Source organism: Zeus faber (assembly GCF_960531495.2).
Source record: "Zeus faber genome assembly, chromosome: 6".
NCBI lineage: Eukaryota > Metazoa > Chordata > Actinopteri > Zeiformes > Zeidae > Zeus > Zeus faber.
This window is the reverse complement of record NC_137201.1, coordinates 10,438,053-10,462,157: the sequence shown is the minus strand read 5'-3', so window position 1 is coordinate 10,462,157 and position 24,105 is coordinate 10,438,053. Positions and strand designations below refer to the sequence as shown.

At 44.5% G+C, this 24,105-nt stretch overlaps 2 protein-coding genes across 2 annotated transcripts in view; one reads left to right on the top strand and one right to left on the bottom strand.

Annotated features, from left to right (window-relative positions):
* slc38a8a (solute carrier family 38 member 8a) lies at nt 1-9,873 on the top strand (the record flags this gene model as incomplete). Its single annotated transcript, XM_080002782.1, has 10 exons — nt 1-201; nt 3,947-4,145; nt 4,647-4,803; nt 4,885-4,989; nt 7,441-7,498; nt 8,501-8,615; nt 8,827-8,974; nt 9,222-9,424; nt 9,505-9,556; nt 9,771-9,873. 10 exons carry the CDS (start codon nt 1-3, stop codon nt 9,871-9,873), a joined length of 1,341 nt encoding a protein of 446 aa, XP_079858908.1.
* A 5,331-nt stretch (nt 9,874-15,204) lies between these two features.
* Nucleotides 15,205-24,105, bottom strand: part of necab2 (N-terminal EF-hand calcium binding protein 2) — a gene marked incomplete at both ends in the record, with an annotated part of 99,600 nt that continues 90,699 nt past the window's right edge. The window contains 4 exons of the mRNA XM_080003137.1: nt 15,205-15,233; nt 15,345-15,436; nt 16,071-16,148; nt 17,547-17,659. Coding sequence (XP_079859263.1) covers nt 15,205-15,233; nt 15,345-15,436; nt 16,071-16,148; nt 17,547-17,659 — 312 coding nt within the window. The remainder of the gene's footprint in view (nt 15,234-15,344; nt 15,437-16,070; nt 16,149-17,546; nt 17,660-24,105) is intronic.

The window sequence follows — 24,105 nt, the reverse complement described above, 5'->3', positions numbered from 1 at the left end:
ATGGAGGAGTTGGCGAGAGAGAGCATCAGCTTGCTGACGTCGGCCACGGCCAAGCCCGCGCTGGACGCGGACGGCCCGCGGCTCGGCTCCCTGGGCGCCATCTTCATCATGCTCAAGTCCGCCCTGGGCGCCGGGCTGCTCAACTTCCCCTGGGCCTTCGAGAGGGCCGGCGGGGTCCGCAGCGCCGTCACCGTGGAGCTGGTGGGTGATGATTAAGCGATTGATTTATTTTTCTTCCCGTTTTGACAAGGTTGTCGAATTTTAACATAGGTTTTTATTTTGTATTGAATGGAGGGAACGGGATGTAGCGGTATCTCCATGGGGGGGGGGGGGGTCCAGTTAGGACCCCGGCGTGACGATTGAAGACGCGGGCGATTCGTTTCACTCTGTAAATGGCTCGGGCGTCTGGAGTCACTCCGCGGAAACAGTGCGACGCGTTTATCTTCCACTCAGCCTGAAAACAGTTACCGGGAAACTCAATTAAAGTCCCAGGGCGTGAAAAACGACCGCGTCACTCACATCGAAGGTGGCGGAGTTACACCGCATTCCGTCAAAATATGATTATATACATAATAAATACTTTGACGCGTGTAAATAACTTTTGTGATTCGCCGAAACGAACACGATTGAGAGCGTCCCCGTTCGCGTTCCTCCCTCCTTAGTTCAACGACTGCGACGGAATTCGTTGACTCCGTTCACAACGCGACGGAGCCAACCGCCCTCCGCGCCTCTCGTTCACGGTTGACGGTGGACGTCTTCCCTCGCTCACCGTGAGTCGAATCAAACGCGCGGTTCTTTAAGTGACTTTAAGGACCGAATCTGGAAAACGGGTCGAACCTTTTCCTCACTAATTGTGATGGGTTTCGTCCGACCGCAAACAGCCACGTGACACCTCGGGAGGTCCACTTCTGCACTGATCGACACCTTGTCTAAAAGAAAGTCTTAAGATGTTTTCAATTCAGTCTTTATAAATATTAGGCCCAAAGGGGAACAAAAAAAAAACCTTGGTCTAAATTAGAATTAATGAGCGGCTCATTTACTTGTAGAAGAATCCAAGTCACTTCATACCTACCTGTCATTCTCATCACTCACCCTGCTATTTTGCCCCGAAGGAAATTGTCAAAATAAACAGTTCATAGAATCATCTAGCACTTAAATACTGGTAATAAATGTATAGTACTAACTTTATTGAATGACAGAGAGAATTTGTCCAGAAATCGCTCTGAAAGGGGTCATCAGTTATTGGATGACCTCGGAGTGGTTGATGGTTTTCCCGCAGGCGTCAGACGTCACAACCGAACCTGCGCTATCTGTCATCTTCATGGCTGAACTGAGCTCATATCCCAGAGACCCGGGAGCAGTACCTTCATTTACTTCAGGTTTTTTTTTTTTTTTGTTGTTGTTTCCGTTTGCTTTGATTTGGTTCGGGCGTCTCTTGAAGTTGGATGGAGTAGGCGCTTACATATCCGCCTCGCGCCTTCGCCGTCCTCCCACACGGCAGCCCGCCCTGTCGCACAGACAACATCACCGAGTAGCGGCGGAGGAGAGGTCACTACACCTTAAATGTTGGAGATTTTAACAACGTTCTGTTGAAGTGCTGTCCAGTATCAACCCTGGTGGTGACTGGAGTTTACATTACGCGTCACTGTTGTCATTGTAGGAACTGGATTTAGTCACAAACTGTGCTGCTTTTCCCGCAATATTTGATATGGGAAACACCATTTAAGTGACACTCATTTGTCTTCACCCAGATATGACATTTAAATTATTTTTCTTTTTTTTTTGGTTTTGGTGGTTAAGGCCATGTGGCTTTAATGAAAGAAGTCAAATGCCGTTGGTGTGCCGCTGCTGCTTTTTGTCAGGAACCCTTTCACGGTCACTTTAAAGAGCTGTGCCGTAACTTCCTCCTGTAATCTCCAAAAATATTGTTGGACACCATAATTGGGGCTAATTAAGGTCGAAACCCTGACTTTGACTTTTATTTTCTTCTTAACCTCCAATTAAGTCCCTAGCATCAAGTAAACTACAATGATCCCCAAAACTTGGCTGGAAACATGCCAGGCCAGCAACCATTTAAAGTTTAATTGGGTCACTGAATCATTCTTTTTTTTGCGCATTTGACTTTCTTGCATGATTTTCCTGAACAAAACTTTGCGAGGATTCTTCTCTCCATGCTCAGGGCGGTTTCTGTCGGATTTTTCTGTCTATGTTTCGGGAATTGCTCGTATTTAAACGTTTATATCTGGATGACTACTCTCAAGAAATTCCTGAACTGTTCAACAGTGATCCTCACGGTCAAAGGATCCCGGCCCCTGGCCCTCTTTTTTTTTTTTTTTTTTTTTTTTAAATGAACCAGGGTTGAATGCCAGCTTGTCAGTTCAAGCATGATAAGAACCCACCGTGGGTCTGAGTTCCTGGTACCAAACCTAACTTTTAGCCATTAACACCAGGGATGCAAAACTTGCTTGTCTCACTGAAGCCAAAAGGTTTTGCTTGTTTACGTTTGTCATTGAATGTACTTTGAACGCCTGTAACTACCGTGCCCCCTTTCTCCTACACACAATTAATGGCACAACTTAAATAAATCATAATTTTGTCTAATTACCACCATTATGGCTGTATATGAAAATGCTCATGTACATTCTCATGCTGTCTATGGGCCCATGGAAATGATTAGAGCCTGACCGATGTGGATTTTATTTATTTTATTTTTTCTCACAGATACCAATTTTAAGAGGTGAAAAATCCACATAACTGATAAATCTGCCAATATTTTTATATCATTATATTTTTTAGCTTTTGGCAGAATATAAATGGGAACTGGTTTTAGGAAAGCACTGCTTGATTGAACAAAATGAATGTGTATGAATGTAATGTATGATAACTCCAAATGCTTGATAGTAATTTAACTCAAATGAAATCAGTTTTAACTGTTTCAATAATAAACTCATGTAATTAACACGTGAGGATACTAACATAGAATACGTTTCTGACTGACTTGGGATGATGTGTTAAGGAATAACAATTTGGTTTTAAGGCTGAATAATTTTATAGTAGGCCTATCCCCAATGTCCATTTCTCCGCTCGCTTACTATCGACCAGGGCTGTGCCCTGAAAGTCGACGAGTCGAATAATCAGTCGGAAACCCGTCAGTCGACTGAGATTTTTCAAGTCGAGCACTGTTTTTTATTTTTCATTTATTTCTTTTCAGTCAGTGTGCATTACAATATGGGATAAAACAGATAGAGGCTTACAACATGCACAGGGATAACATTTCAATGGGGAATTATAAATAAGGGGAACCATAAATATATATTTATGTGTGAATTGTCTGGACGCAAACACGGCTCTCTGTGCGCCCCGATGGCCGCGCCTCGTACCTCCAAATAAAACAACTAAAAACAGTGTGGGGACGGGGCACGACTCGTTAAGATTTCTGCGCAGAACGCGTGGAGAGGGGGTGATCGGGCAGAGATTCACAGAAAGTGTGCCCACTACGCACGTTTTTGTTCCACACGCAGACATAAAACAACCAACATTTAGAACAAAAACACTGTTTTGCAATCGTGGGCATCCCATCGCTGGCGCCCTCATTGTCCGTGCTGTCAGAGAGCGGTGCTGTTGGATCGCTCCCTCTCGGGGTGGTGCCCGAGACGGCCACCTATCTCACCTATAGGAAGAGTCGAGCCCTCTACCCCTACAATCTGCTTTTATTTATTTATATATATATATATATATATATATATATATATATATATATATATATATATATATATATATATATATATATATATATATATATATATATATATATATATATATATGCATATACATATGCAGGCCCTAGAGCCAACCAGTGTTACAGAATAGACGGCCCATCCATTGAAAACCTATTTCTAGCTCAGTGCTTAACCGTGCTTCTTCTTGTCTCCTTTAATCCGCTCAGGTCTCCCTGGTGTTCCTGATCAGTGGGCTCATTATACTGGGCTACTCCTCATCCATCAGTGGTCAGTGCACCTACCAGGCTGTGGTGAAAGAGGTGTGCGGCCCCGCCATCGGTCAGCTCTGTGAGATCTGCTTTGTATTCAACCTCTTCATGATCTCTGTGGCTTTTCTGGTCATCGTGGAGGACCAGCTGGAGAAATGTAAGTTTGCCTCATGTTTTTGTTTGTGTACCCCCCCCCCCCCCCCCACTCGCCCTTGTTTTTTCTTATGAAAAAGACTTTGTGGTAAACTGTATTAGTTGTAAGTCTTGGGTAATAAATAAATCACAAGCCCTCATGCCTTTTTCTGGTATGGGTAACAAGTCAAAAGAAGAAACTGCCGACGACTCACGGCGTTCCATTGTTTTGACGGCGACGAATGAACTGTTCATGCTTGCTTTCATAAATACATCTATTTGGCTTAAGTTCTGTCTTAGAAGTTGATTAGCTACATCTATGTGGAGCATAATGAATTCATGTAAATTGTTACATCATTTATTTATCAATCAAAACAAAGCTATTAAATGTATTGGTCTGAGGCGCAGGCTAAATTAAAAATGACTTATTACTTTATGTGACAAACTGCAATTAACAAACTTTTTGTGTGTGTGTGGGGGTGGGTGTGTGTGTGTGTCTGTCTCATCCCTTTCCTGTGTGACTCAGTGTGTTTGTCCCTGTATGAGCTGATAACTGGTCTGCCCGAGTCTGAAATGCCGTACCACTGGTACACGGATCAGCGCATGGCCCTGATAGTGCTGTGTTTCGTGCTCATCCTCCCTCTGTCCATCCCCAAAGAGATCAGCATTCAGAAATACATCAGGTCAGTCGTGCAGTACGCACGTAACGACGCACATGCGCTGACTTTGCCGCAGGTTTGTAAGTCTCTGTTGTTTTCTCCTAGTGTTCTAGGTACTTTGGCAGCCACCTACCTGACGGTGGCCATCATTATCAAATACCACACCATGCACCCAACACAGGTTCATATCGGCCCCATCTACAGCAGTGGGTAAGTGTGCGTATGGAAGTCGCGTGACACAAATCCTACCAACTGTAAACTGCAACGAACCCATTGTATTAATTGTTATTAAGTACAGACTTTATTCTTAACATGATATCAAATTCCAATAGAATCTAATGATGTCTAATTTTGAGTGTCTGATTTAAAAATGAATACAATTATGAAAGCCAAGTTTGGATATCGGTTGCCAAAACACAACCTGTCTTATCATGTTCAGCACGGCATGCAACAATGTCAAGGCAAACTTGGTCTGGTAGAGCTTGGTGCTCAATTGAGAAAGACGATGACTTGAATCATTCAACAATTCTAAGAATTCTGACTTGTGGAAATGGGGGCACAGCTTTGACGGTAAAACATCAGTGTAGAAATGAAAGTACGTCCACATTATTCTGATTGCTAGCCGCCGGCAATTTACCCAACAGAGTGGTGTGTGTTGTGACGGTGCTGAATTAGTCTGCATTTATAGTGCAGTTAAGCCCCATGGGTCCAGCAATAAAGCAAACAATAATGTGTCTCTACATCTAGTCACCTTTTATCTACAGTACATAAAGTGCGTACTATAGAAATGCAGCGACTGGACAGTTATCGAGGCCTGGTTTCCTAAAATGCATGTAATTTAACATCTCATGGAGGGAAGGGCCTTTACGTACTTCATGACAACTCTGGACTAGAACCCCTGACCATGACCGCAACAGGGAGGTCATGAACGGATAGGAACACTTGCGAGTTGGATTTGTTGGCAGTTTTGAAGAATTTGGTCCAAAATCTCAAAGGCAAATACAACCCTAAAACGGCTGTAAACTATATTAAAAAGGGTCAAAGGTGTATTTTTGGCTCATATTTTCAGGCATGAAACACAGTCTGCCGACTCTCATGGTGAAGTATTTGTTGAACATTTCTTGTGTAACAATAGAATTTGATTGTAGAAATAAATTCAGCAAGCTTTCACATCCATGGAAATGAATGTGCTTTAATTGTCCTTTAATAGGCTTTCATTGAAAGCCTATTAGGAGACAGTTTCTTTCTTTTATTTTTTTTGTACCTCAACTATAATAATTAACGAGCACATTTTCATAACTTTCGAATGGTCCGTGATGCATTGCAGCCGACAGCCATTACAACATTACAGTTTCTCTTTTCTTAAGTTATGCTAGACAAACATATTTGCCGTTCACTGGTCATTGCCTCCAAGTGACTCTTTTCTGGGCAGACGGAGGCTCAAAGTTTCTTGGTATCGTCATTACAAGGTTCCTTCCGTGGATGTTTAGAGTAGATCTAATCTTATTGGTATCGACATGGAACGTACAGCTGGCTGCCAGTTGTACAGGTACTCCTCACTTAACGACCTACCTGTTTAACGACTGTTTGGACTTACGACCAGCTCTCTGACCAGTCTGTATCGTATGCTGTGTACAATACCTCAGCGTCAAGCATCTCATTGCGCATCACCCTATATATATATATATATATATATATATATATACTGTATACATCTCATCTCCGTTCTCAGTCTTGTTCCCGCAGTCTGTCAGGATTCACTACACTAGCGTTCGTAATGGCCACGCCCCCTTTTACTGTGAGATTAAACGGGTCCTCGCTTATCGACGTGCGTGTGTGTGTGTGTGTGATGTAAAGGGTGATGCACAATGAGATGCTTGATGCCACGCACACAGCACTCGCACCACGGTATTGTACGCACCGTACAATACAGACTGGTCCGAGAGCTGGTGGTAAGTCCAGACGGTCGGTAAACGGGTAGGTCGTTAAGTGAGGAGTACCTGTAATTCTGGATAAGACTTGGGTAAGATATAGGGTGAAATATCCTTCCCTAAGTATTTTTATTTGTTTTTTGTGTTGTTATTTTGCCGAGTCAACACATTCCCTACAGGCATGGACACACAAATCCAGGCTACTTTTGACAGGAAGTTCCAGGTTGATGGAAGCTGTCAAATACTTATGGTAAAGTCATTGTGAAGCAAAGGCAGACGCTGAGCCCTGGAGGAAAGAGGTTGCATCAAAGATTGCAAAAATTTAACTTAAATAAATCATGCAGGTGCTGAACACGAACACGAAAACTAATACAAATGGGAACAATGGCAAGAACAGTTTAGGATGGAATTAAACTTTCAAAACACAACTATTTCATCTAAACCCCCCTTCCCACAGAAGGTTGTCGATGTTCTTAAGCGCGGCAGTTGACAGTCCCATCCATAAGTCTGCTTAATGTCTGGGTCACAAAGAGCCAAACTAGATCAAACTGTTCTGTTTCCGTTCACAGCTGCTTCCAGGTCTCATGCCTCCCTTGTACCGGTGATCGAGTTGCAAACTCTTTATTTAAGTGTCTTAAAATGTCATGGCATTAGACAAGATGCACCCCCCACACACCCGACTTTTTGGGGCATTTCTGTGTGTCTTATGTGTGATATAACCCCTTGTCAGGATCAGCTCCTGGGCGTCTATGTTTAGCGTCATCCCAACCATCTGCTTTGGTTTCCAAGTGAGTAGTTTTAATTTTAATCCATGTTTTTTTTTTTTTTTTTTTAAGTGTTTTTAATGGATTTGCCTTGCCACATGGCTATACAATAATTTATATAAATTTGGTTGTTTGTCCCCTTTCAGTGCTATTGTGTTGTGTAAATTAATGATTAGGTTTACCCTACAATAAAGGGAATTTTAATTTATGACTAGAGTTTTGGTCTGATTTTCTACTTTTTTTTTTTTTTTTTTTTTTTTTAAAACCCTTAGCCCGTCTACTTTAATTTAACAAGGGATTTTGAAAATCTGAGCAGTTGTCATATCTATGCAATGCATTCTATTCTAATTAACCCCCCTGATATTTTTTTATGTTTTACTTATTTTGTCCATAATACTGCTTGGCCGTGGAGTTCTCGGGCCCACTGTGTTAAGTGAGCGCTAATGAAAAGGTCAGCTGGCTGGCACCGCCTGGGGGCCGCTGTGCTCTCCACTGGGGCCGGCCCGCCTCCATATTACATATTTAATACAGGGGCAGAGCAGTGCAGAACCTGTGCGTAACCTTCCCTGTTGTCAAGGTAACCCCAGAAGAATGTGTTGAAGGAAAAGTGCGAAAGTGTTGGTACTTGAGTGTATATGCACACAGCCTCTCTCCCTGGGGCTGAGCGATTGCTGTGTATGGAGTTGAAAATGAAAGTGATTAGATCATATGAACACTGTGGGGAGGCGAGCCAGGGTGCCGGACGGGAAGATTGAAAAAATCAGTAATGGAAGCTAGGATCTTGTGAGGAGAGATTCCACCGTGCTAGATCCACTTTCTCTTTTGTTTCTCCCTCGCATTCATGGAGCATTCATTTAAAACATTTTTTTCCTCATATCCGGGCTTCAGATTAGGTTTCAGACTTTTTATCCTTTTGTATTGTTTTTGTATATCAGAAGTGTTCATCTCACACTTTTTGGCTCGTCGGATTACTGTCAATCACCTTGTTTTTCTTTTTTATATTGAGTGTGTTTTTGTTTGTTCCAGTGTCACGAGGCATCCATCGCCATCTATAGCAGCATGGAGAACCAGAGGCTGTCGCACTGGGTCTTCATCTCTGTGGTGTCCATGTTCTTCTGTCTCGTCATCTACTCCCTCACTGGTTAGAACGTCCTCCCTCCGCTGCGCTCTCCTTCCTTCAGAACAGAATGAATATTAGGTTACTCTCATGCAGAAATTGAGTGCACTGCAGTTAAGTTTTATTTATAAAACACCTTCTATGCAAAAAGCAGCGTAAAGTGCATGGTCCTTAATTCAAGACTTGCAGAACTCTGTGAACCTTGGTCTCTGAGCTGGAGTTCTCTCCGTCGCAGGGGTGTATGGCTACCTGACATTTGGCAAGGGGGTGAAGGCAGACATTCTGATGTCTTACACCGGTGACGACATCTTCATGCTAATTGCCAGGCTGCTGTTTGGCATCTCCATCATCACCATCTATCCCATAATACTACTGCTGGGCAGGTGAGAGCACCATTTAATTGACTGGTTCCAATGTCCTTCTTGTTTGTTTTCAACTATTACTTTCATCTTTACAAGTGATATCACTAACAAAATGTAAATTAGGGTGTTTTGGATGTTGGCGTTGGGACTAGGAGATATATATTTTTTGTATTTTTATTCCTCCCTAAACTTTAATGAAGGATCTACTTCTTGCTGACATGGTTAAATGAGCTTTTCCTGCGCTGAAGCTGAGATCCCGCTCGTGTAGGTCAGTAATTCAGGACCCGCTGCTCAGCTGGCGCCGCCGCAGCTCCGCCCTGGTAACGGAGGCGTTTGAGTGCCGCAGCCGCTACATCCTGACGGTGCTGTGGATTGTCGTGACCCTCGTCATCGCCATGTTTGTTCCAGACATTGGCAAGGTCATCAGCGTCATCGGCGGCATCAGCGCCTTCTTCATCTTCATCTTTCCAGGTAAGGGACGCCTCCAGCTCTCTTTCGGTTGCTCTGGTTCCTCTAAACGCCCCTGAAAGTGGCTGCTTGTTTCCAAACAGGGCTTTGTTTGATATTCGCCATGCAGTCTGAGCCGGTATCCTGCAAGATCAGGTGAGACCATCCGCCTTGCGTTCCGAAACACTTTTCTATCCGGAGACATTGGCACAGACCCAGAGAAATGTGTGTAGGTGGAATGTGTGAGACACTGTGTTCACCTTCATTTTTAGCATTCCTTTTATTCATTGGCTCTTGTAAATATGAAGAGATTTTTTTCAAACCTTGATTTCTAAACACTTGTCTTCTCGCCGTTGTGTCCTCGCTCCAGAGTCGTCCTCACCTTCTGGGGCGTGGTCACCTTGATCTGTGGGGCTTTTATCTTCGGCCAGAGCACCACCATCGCCGTGATGCAGATCCTAGGCAAGGTCTGACCTCCTGGCCGTCACTAGGGTTCTACCGCTGGTTGACTTCATGTCGCCATGGAGACGGTAGAGACTATGTTCGCGACTAACTCTTGCTGTTCCTCACCCACACCCTCCACTTGGATCTGGGGCCAAGAACGTGCCGTTTCTAAGGACAGTCTGTTTTCACTGGAACCTGCGCCTATGGCGGCCACGGACTTAACACCCAACCCAGGCGACACAAGATATTTCAAGAGGCCCCCAAACGTAGAGTTATGGCAGCAGTCACCAGAGATTAAAGGTGTAAAAATCTCCGCCACATTCAACTTTGATCCATGTTTCACAGTTTAAAGCTGACTGTAACCCATGACCTGCCCTTTGTGATGTCAAAGAGACCCTGCTGAGATCCTCTCGGGTTTTTTGTTTTCCTTTCCCTCTTTTAATAGGTTTGACGTTTGGATGGGACAAGCACAGTTTTCAGAGAACAAGAGGTTCACTCTGAGCTCCTCTACTCACTATGTGCCAAATTCATACCCCGTCTGTACTAGACCCTATCAGGGATTTGGACAATGAAAGATACTGCAATGCACTATGGGTTATTTAAGGTTGATGGTAGAGAGGGCCTGTGTAAAATATATTTCTATGGCATTGACATTGTTTCTTATTCTTAAAGTTAAAATTTAGCAACTATTTAGTAGGCCAGGGTAGTCACAGTTTTTAGTTTTCTTATTTTTTTATAACCACACTGTCTGCTACATAGTACCACTGTTTGGGGAACCTGAATGGGATATTTTCTATTCACCAAACCTGCTAGTATCTATTGGGATACAAGCCATACTACACTGAGCCGAGTGGCTGCCCTGTGAACTTGATTAAGCTATTTTGATGGTTCATTGTATGGAATTCTGTAAATAATGTTAAAGCCATTTCGTGTTTAAAAAATAAACTTAAAAAAAAAACTAAATCAAAATGTCATTTTGAACACGATATTCACAACTGTTGAGTAAATGAGGTTTGTTTAAAAAATAAAAAATAAACTATAGCTCTTAATCTCAAAAGCTATTCAACTCTGAATGGTCTAGTGTATGTCTTGGTCTTGAAGTTAACAAGTTTTACCTTTTTTATTTTTATGTGGACCTTCTGAGCTGTACATGCTAAATATTTTACGGAAGGCAAAGGCTTCTTGTAGTTCGGGATACGATGTCTAGTGAGTAATGATGACTAAATTGCTTCTGGTTAACCTGCTGAGCAAGTGCCAAACTGCCTCCTACAGTAAGCACCATTTGTTTTGGATAAGTATATTTTGAGTGTAAAACAGATGTAAGCAGAGGACACTGGAGCAGGTCTAGAGTGTGACATTAAATGCATGAGGCGTGAGTTTTAGATTCATACTTTTATTGAATTGCATCACTCTACATCATCTAGTATTTCAACAAGGTATTTTTAAAGACCAAATATAGTAGTTGCATCCCTGCAATAAGTCTCTACACTCAAGGAGAGAAAGCGAGTATTTTCTTTTTTTACTTAAACATACATAAGAATTATAGTATCTCATTAAACATTTCCATAAAAGTGAATGTTATTTTATGCCATCTCTCAGTCATATATATTTCATCGTTTTCTCCTTAATAGCAATACTATAAAAGAAACAAGAAAATAACGTTAGAAATGCACAATACCCATTGAAGAGTAGCATGGCCTAATTCTACAACAAAGAAGTTACTGGACATTCAGTTGACATGCACTCAGGATAGAAAAGAATACAGCCAAAGAAGGAAAGAGTTGGAGCCACGGCATTGCTTGATTTGGCAAATTCCTGATTGGCGAGATGTTACGTTACATCCTTAGAATTTAAACCCGGCGAGGCGTTGTGTATGACTACACTGCCATCTGCTCAACATGCACCGGCTGTGTTCCAAAACGGCTGAAAGTTAATGCTACCGCCAGGTTTTAGTTCAGAAGTTATCCCTCTGACTTCGATTAGACCGCGGGTACCCAATCTCACATTGGTACTGTAGACTACAGCAGTGCAATTACCCAGAATGCACTGGCCGAGGTGGATCTCGCGCTTAATGAAAGTAGTGATTTAACTGCTGAAGCAACTGGGCTGTCTTGTTTCATCCCTCGCTTGTCTCCAGGGAGGGGTCGCAGTCGCAATAACGTGCAGGAATTGGAACACAGCCAGTATGTTCAGTATGTACTCCACTTCCCTGGTGGTAGAAGCAGGGGTCTGTTGCAATGGCTCAACTCTTTCATTGTATGACAAAGCACAGGTTGCACTGAGGAGTGGGAGGATAGAAAAAAGAACAGGTTGCACAGTCTCAGGAACGTTCAGGAATGTATCAACAGGAATCTGCATTGGCATCATTGACAGTTCACTTACGATCTACCTCATATACGAAACCCAAACAAGCTGGGCACGACACGCAGAATAGTAATAAAAAAATAAAAAAAAATAAAGATCAATAAAAAGTAACCTTTCTTCATAGATTGTGGGATGCATTCAGCTGGGCACGTCCGTCCTGTGGAACTATGGCTATTGATACGGTGAACTGAAATGCAAGCAATATGGCTTTGTGTTTCTATGCAACCTAGGTAAGAGATGGTTAATTTGAAGTGGCACAGGTGTTAAAATACTATTAAAATGTTCAAACCGTCTTGTGCTTTATAACACAAAGGCCAATAAACGCCGGCTCGCTGCAATTTTAAAAACCGACGATCACTGCATGATTTCAATGGACCTATAATTGAAATCGTCCATGCCCATCCGTTGTATCTCAACATATTTGTACAATTCCAAATTTTCACGCCCTTGCACGCAGTGCCCCGCTCAACGCAGCCCTGCAATCTAGAGGAAGGTGGTAATAATAGATTGGAATTTGCCTATTGGGATGGCTGGAGCGCTTTAGTTATCTGCAAGGTAACCAACCGCCTTTCCTGGGGTTCATATGCTCTACTTTATAGGGTGACTGACTAGATGTCCTTCATGGGTGAGACAGGGAGGATTCATCTTGAGGTTCAAGGCAGGTGACACCTTTCAAAAGATTCACAGAGAGACATTAAGATGGAGTGACCCATAAACAATCAAATCTTTAACAAGATAAAACATTTTTTTTTACATGGTATTACTACTAATTTCAAATATTCCTAAATAGACTTTCCATACTCTATAAGCTATCTATCTTTAAGTCACAATAGTTATTCTTTATACATTGTGCTTTCAGAGTGAGTATCCGATTGTGGTTTCGACAACGTTCTTGTTGCGGGTGGAGTGTTGGTTATTCGGGTGTGAGGGGGGAGGGTGGAGAGGGAGGGATCCAGATCCGGATTGTTGAACACGGAGTCGGAGATGGTCCTATGCAAATATTCTGATATTCTGACTCTTTATTTTTATGCCGCAGTGGCTCGGGTGATTTTTTTTTTTTTTAGTGTTTGAAGCAAGACAATATTATGGACCGAATCATTCTCGGAAGTGAATCAGAATCATTGACATATGTTGAGTGTGTACATTACTAAGAGTAATGTGAAGTTCAGTGGCGTGCACAGACCCTCTGAGGGATCGGGGTGAAAAAATGAGCAAGGCAAACCTTCTGTACACGCACTAATGTGGGCCCTAAATGGGGTTGGGCGAAGCGGGGTACTGGTGTATTAACCAACCTATAAGGGTTAGGGTACTTCCTTTTTGCCCCAAGCCCATTGTGACCTTTTGGTGAAAATGAAGCATGCCTTTGTGACGCTGCTTCCGATGTGGAATAAAAGTCATGTGCTACTAGGGTGCCTGTGTGGTGGGGGAAAAAAGTGCTTCACCAATGTCATGCCAGAGTGCACTTGGTGTGACATTAAGGCGTGAATGAAGCGCACCAGAGGTGTCATGTGATGCCAGAATAACCTACCGGTTTGATACCGGGGCAGGGAGAGGTGTCCTATGAGGTTGTGGCCCACCCTTGGTTAAATAAAGTTTTACAGAAAGGAGCACTTCGGCACGCTAAGCAAAAAGAGCAATGTCAAGTAATGATTGCACGAGTACTTGTGTATGCAATGGAACATAAGAGTAGTTCTGCACAGTCATGTTCCAACAGGTGGACTTTGAAAGACACTTGTTGGGCTCTACCGTGGCCAGTGGGAAAAGTCCATTTCATCAAACAGAGGGGAGTCATCTTGCATGAAAGCCCCTTAAAACCTCACAATCCACCGTGTTTGGATGAAAATTTAAGGCTTTTTACGTTAATGTCGTTCGGATTGGAGTCTCTGCCTGGAGTTTCTCATTCAGAATCGTATAGTTTTGTAACCTATTTTGATTCAAAACAAAGTTATGTCGGTAGCCGCAGTGTCTACGAAGCAGACACCACTCAGTTTTGAGGAAAGTTAGCACTGTTGCACTAAAAGACGCCGATAATACAAATATAATCATATCAGAACAATATTTCTCATATGCAAAATCTCCACTAGACTTAACAGCTAATATAGGCTACCCATTGCCAATTCTGACTTAAAATACACAAAAAGAAGGCAAAAATCTTCATATTGAATACTAATATCTCTAAGTAATCTATCTGTCTGTCTCAAGGTAGCAGCTGACTATTTTTGTCCTTAAATCTGAAACGATCACGTGACCGGAAGGCAAAACCATTCATCTCACCTCCTAAATGACCACAATGTTCTCCAAGGAAAAATGAAACCCATACCCCAAATTGTAACTACTGTGCATTAAATGAAAGCTACTTGAAAATCAAATCTACTGTAAAAAATAATAATAATTCCCATCTAAATGCTACTGCTACATCTCAACCGAAACAGTCCGTAGTGCCCTCGCAGTCTGACAAACTCGGGGTTGTGCCGAAGCGAACGCCATATCTGGAATATGGAAAGCGGTCAAAGACGCCTTTTTTTTTTTTACTTGCGATGCATTTTCCCCTCCTGTAGGTGTTCAGTCAGGCATGACGCGCTTAAGAAAACTCCGCCCGTGTGAAACTTCATGCGAAATGAGCATCTACCGTTAAAATGACAGCTACACCCGATTAAAAACTCAACCCTGTGATCCTTGCTACATGAAAGTCTCCCTCGCTGTGACCCGTCCGTCCAAAACCAACCCGGCCTCGCTTGCTTACCGCGGTGAGATGCAAATGCGAGGTCATCTCACTTTCAAACAAAAAACGCTGCACAATATCCGCTCCAGGTGACGCCGCTCTTTTTCCCTGTGTAAACATGTACTTACAAGGAAAGGGTGGGGTTGTGTGTGTGTGTGTGTGTGTGTGTGTGTGTGTGTCTTGTAAGGGAGGGGAGGCGGAACTGGGGGGGGGGGGGGATTAAGGAGAGGAGTGCGTCCAAGGGGTCCGGGGGTGTCGTCCAACACCTCCGTTCTCAGTCTCTGTTCAGGTTGCACCAGGCGGCTGCGGAGAAATGGAGGCGGTGGGGAGTTAATGAGAGTCAGGTCCTAGGTGCCATCTTTATTGAACCCACTGTCCTGTCCTGGCTCGTTCGGCCGCATTTATACCTCTTACCTGGTACAGCTACACTAGACACCGCCTCCGGCTGGCAGAGTGTGTCCACCTTGACGTGCTGAAAGGCTTTGATGGGAGCTGACTGGAGATGCCTGGGAGCGCAGAGGAAGGAAGAGGTCAAGGCAATGCGCAAAATTTGCCCCCGGCGCCTCTACTGTAAGTATTTAAATAGTAATGGCATCGAAAGGCTGTGAGCAGTAGGGCAGAAACTCCGATCAGCGGGCAGCTGCCTCAGCAGCCCACCAGAAACTTTAGGGCGGATAAACGGCGGATTAATGCTGATTCAATCTGAGAGGCGGCCCTTTTTTTTTTTTTTTTTTTTAACAAAGTCCTGGCAGCACGGTAGTATAATGAACTTGAAAAGGAAGATTTATCTGCGCTTCCTTCTTTAATAGCCGCCGCCAACCAAGCCAAACATTGGAAGGACGGGAGGGGGAACTGCCAAACACTTCCAGCGGTGGCTCCCTTGCTGACTAAGAAGGACATCGAGAAACAAGGTGGCAGATCCGCCTTCCTAATGAGTCCCGGCGGCTTTAATGCGGAGACACAGCCGCAGAAAAACAGTATCAGCGGAGAGTTTTGTGGCTATTTGTTTAATAGATTCTCTAATGTTTTTTTGTGTGTGTGTGTGTGTGTGGGGGGGGGAGCTCGGCAGGGGCTTCTTTAACCAACAAACTGGAAGGAGGTATTCAATTCTTGGACGGTGCGGCGGTCAAACGCGCTCACCTCTTCCATTCCTCTTCCCCGTCCCAGAACTCGTAGACCACAAAGGACAGGCCGTCTGGCAGCCGCACGGCCGTCACACTGGCGCAGAGAACGGAGAGAGACGGAGAGAGAGAGAGAGCGAGGGGTTGGAATGAGTGATGGTCGGCAGAGAGAAAATGTACAAAGTTGTCAAGGAGAAGGGCGGGAGGGGGGTCGGGATGGAAAGAGGAGGAGACCATGTGACCATTGGCAGGACATGAACAGGGATGGATGGAGAGTGGGTTGGTAAGAGAAGAGAGGAGATGGAGGTAGGAAGGCAAGGTGGTGGTGGTGGTGGTGGTTGGAGGGGGGGGGTTAGGCGAGATGGCGGCAGAGAAAGAAAGGAAAGATATTAGCCACCGCAAGTAAAGGTTAAAAAAACAGACTGCTAAGAGGGAGAGGGTGTGGTAACTGCTGCGATATGAGAAAAACATGGATGGCTCGTTTCCCCTGCGGACACCCTGGATGTGAGAGCGCTCTAAGGACACTCCCAGCAACCTCTGATCCCACGGAGACATTGTTTAACTACAGCTGGAATACATAGTTGAATATTAGGTGAGTACGAACATTTTACCACAACATGAAGGCTCTGTGAAATGTTCATTGCTCAGCAGTTGAAATGACACTGTAATCACACTGTAGTAATTTGGTAATGACATAGTAATAGACTTACGAATGCATTATTATACATGGTCGTATTTTTGTATATATTCATTTGTCCTCTATAGAATATCCCAAATATATTTTTATTTATACCCACAGCCATACAAGCAACCATGCCGCCAGTGCATGGTTGCTTGTGCCGCCAACCCGCGACAAATTCCTCCTAAATGAAACTGTACTTTCTTACTTGTACCTAACAGAATCAACAATCAATCATGTATTTTAGTCCAAGAATGTAGACGTCGACCTTCATCGCCACCCTCCATTCACCAACCCCAAAACTGAAATAGCATAGGACGTGAGAATGGGATAAAATGTGATAAAACGCTGGGCGGCTGACCCATTACCTCGAAGGTCTGTAAATGGCATATGCAGCAAAAATAACACCAGATGGTGCGGATTGTATATTGGGGTCGGACAATTTGAGGGAAATCTCTGTGGATAGGAGAGCGACCCCGGAGCTGACAGCTGAGAACGAAGCACACAGCGGACCCGTAGGGGATCGTATTAAAGGGCCCGGTATTAATGGTGACAATATATTAGGACGTCGCCGAAGCAAACCACCGGGAGTTATGGAGGCCCGTTCAGAAGAGATGGGATGAGAAGTGTTGAGACAGTGACATCTCAAAGCGTCTGTTAAGAGTCTCATCCTGAGGTGATTATGACAAGATAGAAGGTTCTTTGGGCCAAAGGAGCCAGTGGAGTCCAGCGGAACGGTAACGATCAGTGGCTTTAGATGGATGCCGAAGGACATAATAAAAGATGGGTCAGTAGCAGTGGGTGCAGGCTACTTACTGGAAGCAGTCTCTCTGGGCGGAGACGTTCTTCAGGTACTGCTTCAGGGCCTCGCAGAACTCTCCGAGCTTCTTCTGGGACACCACCATCTCCTGACGCACCAGTAGCAAGGACTGGAGGAAGAGGTAAATAACAGTTTTAAGCGGAAGACTTTAATCAGTGGTTCTCCAAACTTTTGACATTCCGGTACCCCTTCACACATTCAACCTCCAGAGGTGTACCCTCTCTAGCACCTGGGTCAGCGCCCCCCACACACACACACACACACACACACGCACGCACGCACACACACACACACACTAGATACATACAGTATATTATACAGCTTATTGAGTTAGTGAGATCATTTTGCTCTTTATTTAGCCGGCTCACGCATTCAATTCAAATCCAATTTGATTGTTTCCCATTCGGTTTCGGATTCAGTTCATTCAAGCGAGAAAAACATCACCCAAATGTATCGGCCAGTTTTGAAAATCCGCTGGCCCAGAATAGCTCCAGAGGAATTATTTTCACCGCCGTCCCGAAAAACCACTTTAACCCTCCCAAAGTTAACTTGGATTGTCTCGAATTTCAAATGTTTGTGATGACTTCCTATAATTGGTTCAAAGTCATCCCTCGTGATTCTTGGCACAAATGCCAATTCAAATGATTAGGAATTAAACAACTGTATTCCTATATAAATATTTGCTTTCATTGACCGAAAGTACTTTCTTTTATTAATATAGATTAAGGCTTCATTCATTGTTCTTGCAATTTTAATTATACTACTTTATAATGAAGTTTGTTTGGAGATCATATCAAGGCATGTGGATATCTATATTGTTTACCATGTAAGGCAGGTGTCTCCATGGTAACAGTTTGTGTAAGACTGGAAGAGCACCTGCAGCCGCACTGAGTGAATGGACAGGAACTGAGTCTCAAAAAAGAGTCGAACCGTTCATCACCAGCGGAACAAGCTATTGATGTTGGTTTTATTTGCATGAAAAAGCAAAGAAAAAGAAAGTTTAGCGACACTAAAAACAATTTTGAGCAAGAGGAAAATCGTGTATATTTATTTATTTCACAATGCATCACAAGATGAATGTGGGGCAGCTTGGGAGTTTTTCCTTGCCTGGATGGAGTTAAGACCTGGGCGTGCTGTTGGTTTCGATGTGAAATTTGGGCATGTTAACCCATTGAGACTGTACTGCGATTAAGGGGGATTCTGTATAAATCAACTGAATTTCTTATGATTCACACATAACAAATCTTTTTTTGATATCAACACACCCAAAAGGAGCCTGAATTCTATAACCACCATGACCTCATAACCTTGAATCTCGAGACCATGATGCACCTTGTTTGCCATGCAGTGTTATCTTTAAGTCATCGTTAGGTTTCAGTTTTGGCCGTCCAAGGGAAGATGTTTGGTGCTTTCCTGGTCTAAAATGTTCTTTGTAACTTTACACCGATATGTGACAGGATCTCTTTTTGGGAGGGGGAAACCGAGGCCGTTCGTCTGTGGAGCTGTGCAGTGTTTTGCCGGGAGAAGCCGTTTCGGGAGGGATCAGCCTGACATGCCCTGCTAGCGTATAATTAAAAATGTACCACCATGACCTACTTACCTGCTCCACATTCACAGAGCTGCACCCAAACACACATGCCTGCACTCCACTCAAATAGTCACGTGCACATCCTATCAGACAGCCAAAGATTTCACGCACGCATAGATCCTCAATGGGTTGTTTATTATTATTTAATTAATATTGTTTTTAAAATGTATTTTATTATTATTTCTGTCTATCTATCTATCTATCTATCTATCTATCTATCTATCTATCTATCTATCTATCTATCTATCTATCTATCTATCTATCTATCTATCTATCTATTATTTTATTATTGTTATTATTTATTTTTTCCCAGTTCTTCATCTTCAGTCTGACAATTGACTTAATCTATGAACTTGTAATATAGCCACACATTCTGTACATACACACACACACTAGATACATACTGGGTGAATTAGTGAGATCATTTTGCTCTTTATTTAGCCGTCTCACATATAAATCCCTATTGGCACCCAAGCTCACGCATCAGTGAAATTGTGAATTCAATTCAATTCGAACTTGATCGTTTCCCATTCGGTTCAGATTCAGTTAATTCTAGCCACACATACTGTACACACACACACACACACACACACACACACACACACACACACAGACACACACACATACACACACACACAACCTTACAGAATACCTAATGCATTTACAGATCCTTACGAAAAAAAATGCTGATAAATTACAGCTTGTTGCAGAGTCTTGAAGATCATCTAATAAAGTTGGTGTGGCCTATAAGTTAAATGGTCATAATTCATAATTAACTTTGTCGGTGGCGGTCTCCTGTCATCCCACCGGGCGGCCGAGGTACCTGCCCTCTGACGCTCTCGGTGCGCGGGGTGCTCGTCTGTTCTGTAGTCCGCATGCTCGGCGGCTGGGGGCTGACCAGGGTCCTGATGTGGGCGCCGAGCTGCCTGACATGGCGGAGGCGCATGGCGGACGCACTGCGCCCTTGGCTGATCGCTGTGGGTTGGCTGCCACCAGGTACGGAGGGTGGGCGCACTGGGGCGCGTTTGGGTCCTGGGGGAGGGAGTCAGCGTGGTTGCTCCCCGGCCTGCTGTGCCCCTGGATCGATCCGTCCGCGACTCGCCTATCTCTCCCAGTGCCAAAACTCCTACTCAGCACATACACCACACAATAGACCGAGGGCTTGCGGGATGGCGGGGTGCAGGCTATGTGGGTGGGGATGCGGCGGGCAGCTGCCATCTTGCCTGTCACGCTCCTGCCCAAGCATGCTTCTCGTCCGTCCCAAAATTTTAATCCCACTCACATTAGCTTCGAACACACACCCACACACACACACATTGGCACACCAATCCTACTCCGAACAACACTCCATTGAACCAGGGTCTGCGAGACATGAGGGGTGCGAGAGATTTGGGTTCGACTTGCCTGAAGGACTCACACCCCCAACCCCGCAATTTTAACTGCAGTTACCAACAGCACACATTGAGCACTGGGGTTTTCCGGGGTGGCCAGTTGCTGGGGTGGGGGCATGGTTGGGGGTGGTCGGGTGGGCCCCCACTCCTGGCCTGGCTGGAGTCCTGACGGCTTACGCCTGGTGGCTTGGAATGTGCTGCAACCTGGCGGGGCTGCGGCGAGCGTGGGTTCTATGCCGGCGGGTTGGTTGTATGTGTGCGCCCCTGGGGCGCAGGGTCTCCTCGTGCTCCCTGGGATTTGGTCATGCTCCTCGGGCTGGGCGCGGGAGTTGCTCCACGGCCCTCTGGCTTCTCTGGGGGCCCGGGGGTCTTCCGTGGCTGCAGGGCGGGGTACCTGGGGATCTCCTGCAGTCGGGGGTTGTCCGCGGGGCTGTGGAGTTTGGGGGGCTTTGGGGCCCCTTGCGCTGCTTGGAGGCGCTGCAACATAATACCGACCTTCTACACCAGTATCAATGGGGATAAGTCATGTACACTCAACGGTGGACATCTTACACACACACACACACACACACACACACACACACACACACACACGCACGTATGCACACACTCACACACACACACACACACACACACACACACATACACACACACACACCACCACACCTGCTTGGAGTGCACCCCAGCAACCTCCTGGTTGCATTCCTCTCCTTTCCTCCCTCATTTACTGCCATAATTATGACAGGAAGAGGCCACGTGACCAGTTGTAGTTCCAGTTTTCCTGGACCTAAATAACTGTTTTTCAATACATGTTGTCGTCCAATGTTGATGTTGTTGTGACAATTTTGTTTGTTTTTATGTTTATTTGTTTCACCCGTGGTGATTGTCCCCCTCCTGGAGTAGTGATCAGTTGTTTATGGACCCAAACATGATAAATAGTTCTCCAAAGAGGGGGGTTGGTGGTGGTTCTCTATAACCAAAAACTGCTCTTGTCATTCTACAGGTCATCCACAGGACAGAGTTATTGCAGCAGTTCTTGATGATTTAAGAATTAATAAAGAGTTGCATTGCAGGTTGAGAACTTGAACTCCTCTTGCAGACTAACTCTGTCCTGGATGCAAACGGCATACAAATACTCTGTGTTGTATACCCAGCATGCTGACAGCACATGTTAAAAAAAAACAAAAAAAAAAACGAAAAACGATTGACATTTGACAAGTCAATTTGTCAAATGAGGGCGCTTTCGAAAACGATGGTTGAGACACCGCCTTCCAGCGCTGCCATCACAGGTTTTTCCATCCCAGTCCTGTTCCTCGAATCAAATGATGGGCAGAGACTCCGACTCAGTGGTTCAAAGAGATAAGTCGTTGGATGAGAACTTCGATGTTGCAGGACGTGAAGGTTGGATGCCAGCTGAGCTTTCGAAAACCAGAGACCAAGGGTGGGGCGTGAAGGTGACCGTTGCAGCAGGGCGGTTCAGACGCTGCCGTCACAGCTTCAAGTCCTCATTTTGGAAGTCGTGTTCTTCGAGTCAAATGATTGGAGGAGGAGGCAAACCTTCATAAGACTCCGTAAGAAGCTAATGGAGGTAAGCCACTGCGCACCCGGGGGTGATGAACGTCTTTTGAAAGCATCCTGGAGCCGTGTGGAATCTGGCTCCCCATAGGGATGAATGGACGGTTCTGTCGCATTCGGTGTGAAACAGGGCTGGTGTCAAAATGTCATGATAATTAAACTAATGCAAATATTATTTTCTTGGTAGTTATTTATCGGAGCGCAGGGAGAACATGCAAACTCCGCACGGAAAGACCCCTAATCGGGAGACAACCCACCGGAGCATGGTGCCTCGGCGGGAGTCAAACCCAGGACCTTGTTGCTGTGAGGCAGCGGTGCGAGCACTGTGCCGCCGTTGTAAAGACTTGACCTATTTCTTCAGTCTTTCATCCCCCTCCACCTCTCCTCTCCACTTCCTGTTTTACAGTCTCTCCATCCCTCTTCCCCCTCTCCACCTAGTGTTAACCTCGATACGGTAACCCTTCAGCCCCTCCTTCCCGCACACCTTTCACCTCCATTCCTTGACTTCCCAGCTTCCCGCTCACTCTCCCCACCGCCCCTCTGCACTTCCCCGCGCTGACGCTCCTGGATGGAGAACTCCGCTGTGCTGCGGCTGGATGTCTATATTTAGCCTTAATGAGATACAGTTCCCACTACTGTAAAGGCGTGTGCAAAATTAATTGTATGAGGTTTAACATGCTCGTTTCTATGTGAGTGTGTGTGTGTGTATGTATGTGCGTGTTAGTGATTTTAAATGGAAACACGCAAATTGGCAAGAAACCACATCTGGCTGCTTATCACTTCAGAAGGTTCTTTTGGGCGTTGTGTTACTGTGTGGGGGTGAGAGAGAGAGAGAGAGGAGAGAGAGGAGAGAGAGAGAGAGAGAGAGAGAGAGAGAGAGAGAGAGAGGAGAGAGAGAGAGAGTGAGAGAGAGAGAGAAGAGAGGAGAGATGAGAGAGAGAGAGAGAGAGAGAGAGGAAGAGAGAGGAGAGAGAGGAGAGAGATGAGAGAGAGAGAGAGGAAAAGAAACACATTGGCCCCATTAGGACCAACGCTGGGAAAAGAAGCTGAGACAAAAATGATGAGCCCCCCCCTCTAAACCAAGTTACACATATTACACACGCACGCACGCACACGCACACACACACACACAATGGCATCCAACCAAGTGAATTAGAAACACTCCAAGGCCCAGCAGTGTGTAAATGCAATCACAGCACTCCCTTTAGCCCCCCCTTCCTTACCAAATCACTGCAATTCTGCTCCTAACAGTCCCAATTCCACACAATGTCCTCCACCCAATACCTTGTTTGTGGGTTTCATATTTGTTTTTGTGCTCTATTGTTGTCTTATTGTGCACCGAAATTGGGTTTTTTTTTCATACTTAATGTGTCCTCTTTTTTTAAAATTGCACTTTTACCTTCAGCAGGTGCAGGTTCACTATCTACATATATTCTCTACTCTAGTCATTTATATGTATGTACTGCAGATGAAGAGATCTATGGAAGTTCAGGGTTTTTGTATATTTCATATATATTGTCATGATAATTTATAAGTATGAAAGCTCAGAAACAAAAAGAATAAAATAAAAATCTTTTGCTGAGATTTTGATACACAAAACTACTTTTCCGATAGACCGTAGATGCAGATTTTTCAGATTTCTTTCTCTAATTCTTATCTCTGTTTCTTCTTAGCCGCTGTAGCCTGATTAGATTTTGCATATTTGTTTACGCGACGCTCCTGCGAGTGCTTTATCAAGTTTCAAGTTATTTGCTGTATTAAAGTTTTTCCGTTGCTGGCATTAATGTTGTCGTCATGGTAACACGACATGGTAACACGACATGGTAACGTCACAAGGAGCCGCTGTGGCTATCACATGGCCTGCTTTACTTTCTCTTATATCCGAAATATTTCAGGGTCGATTTAAGGTCGATTCAATTTAATTCAAGATTAAATTTCAGTCCATTACGCGTGACACAAAAATACTGTGAAAAAATACTGCATACTGTATATATTTAAAAA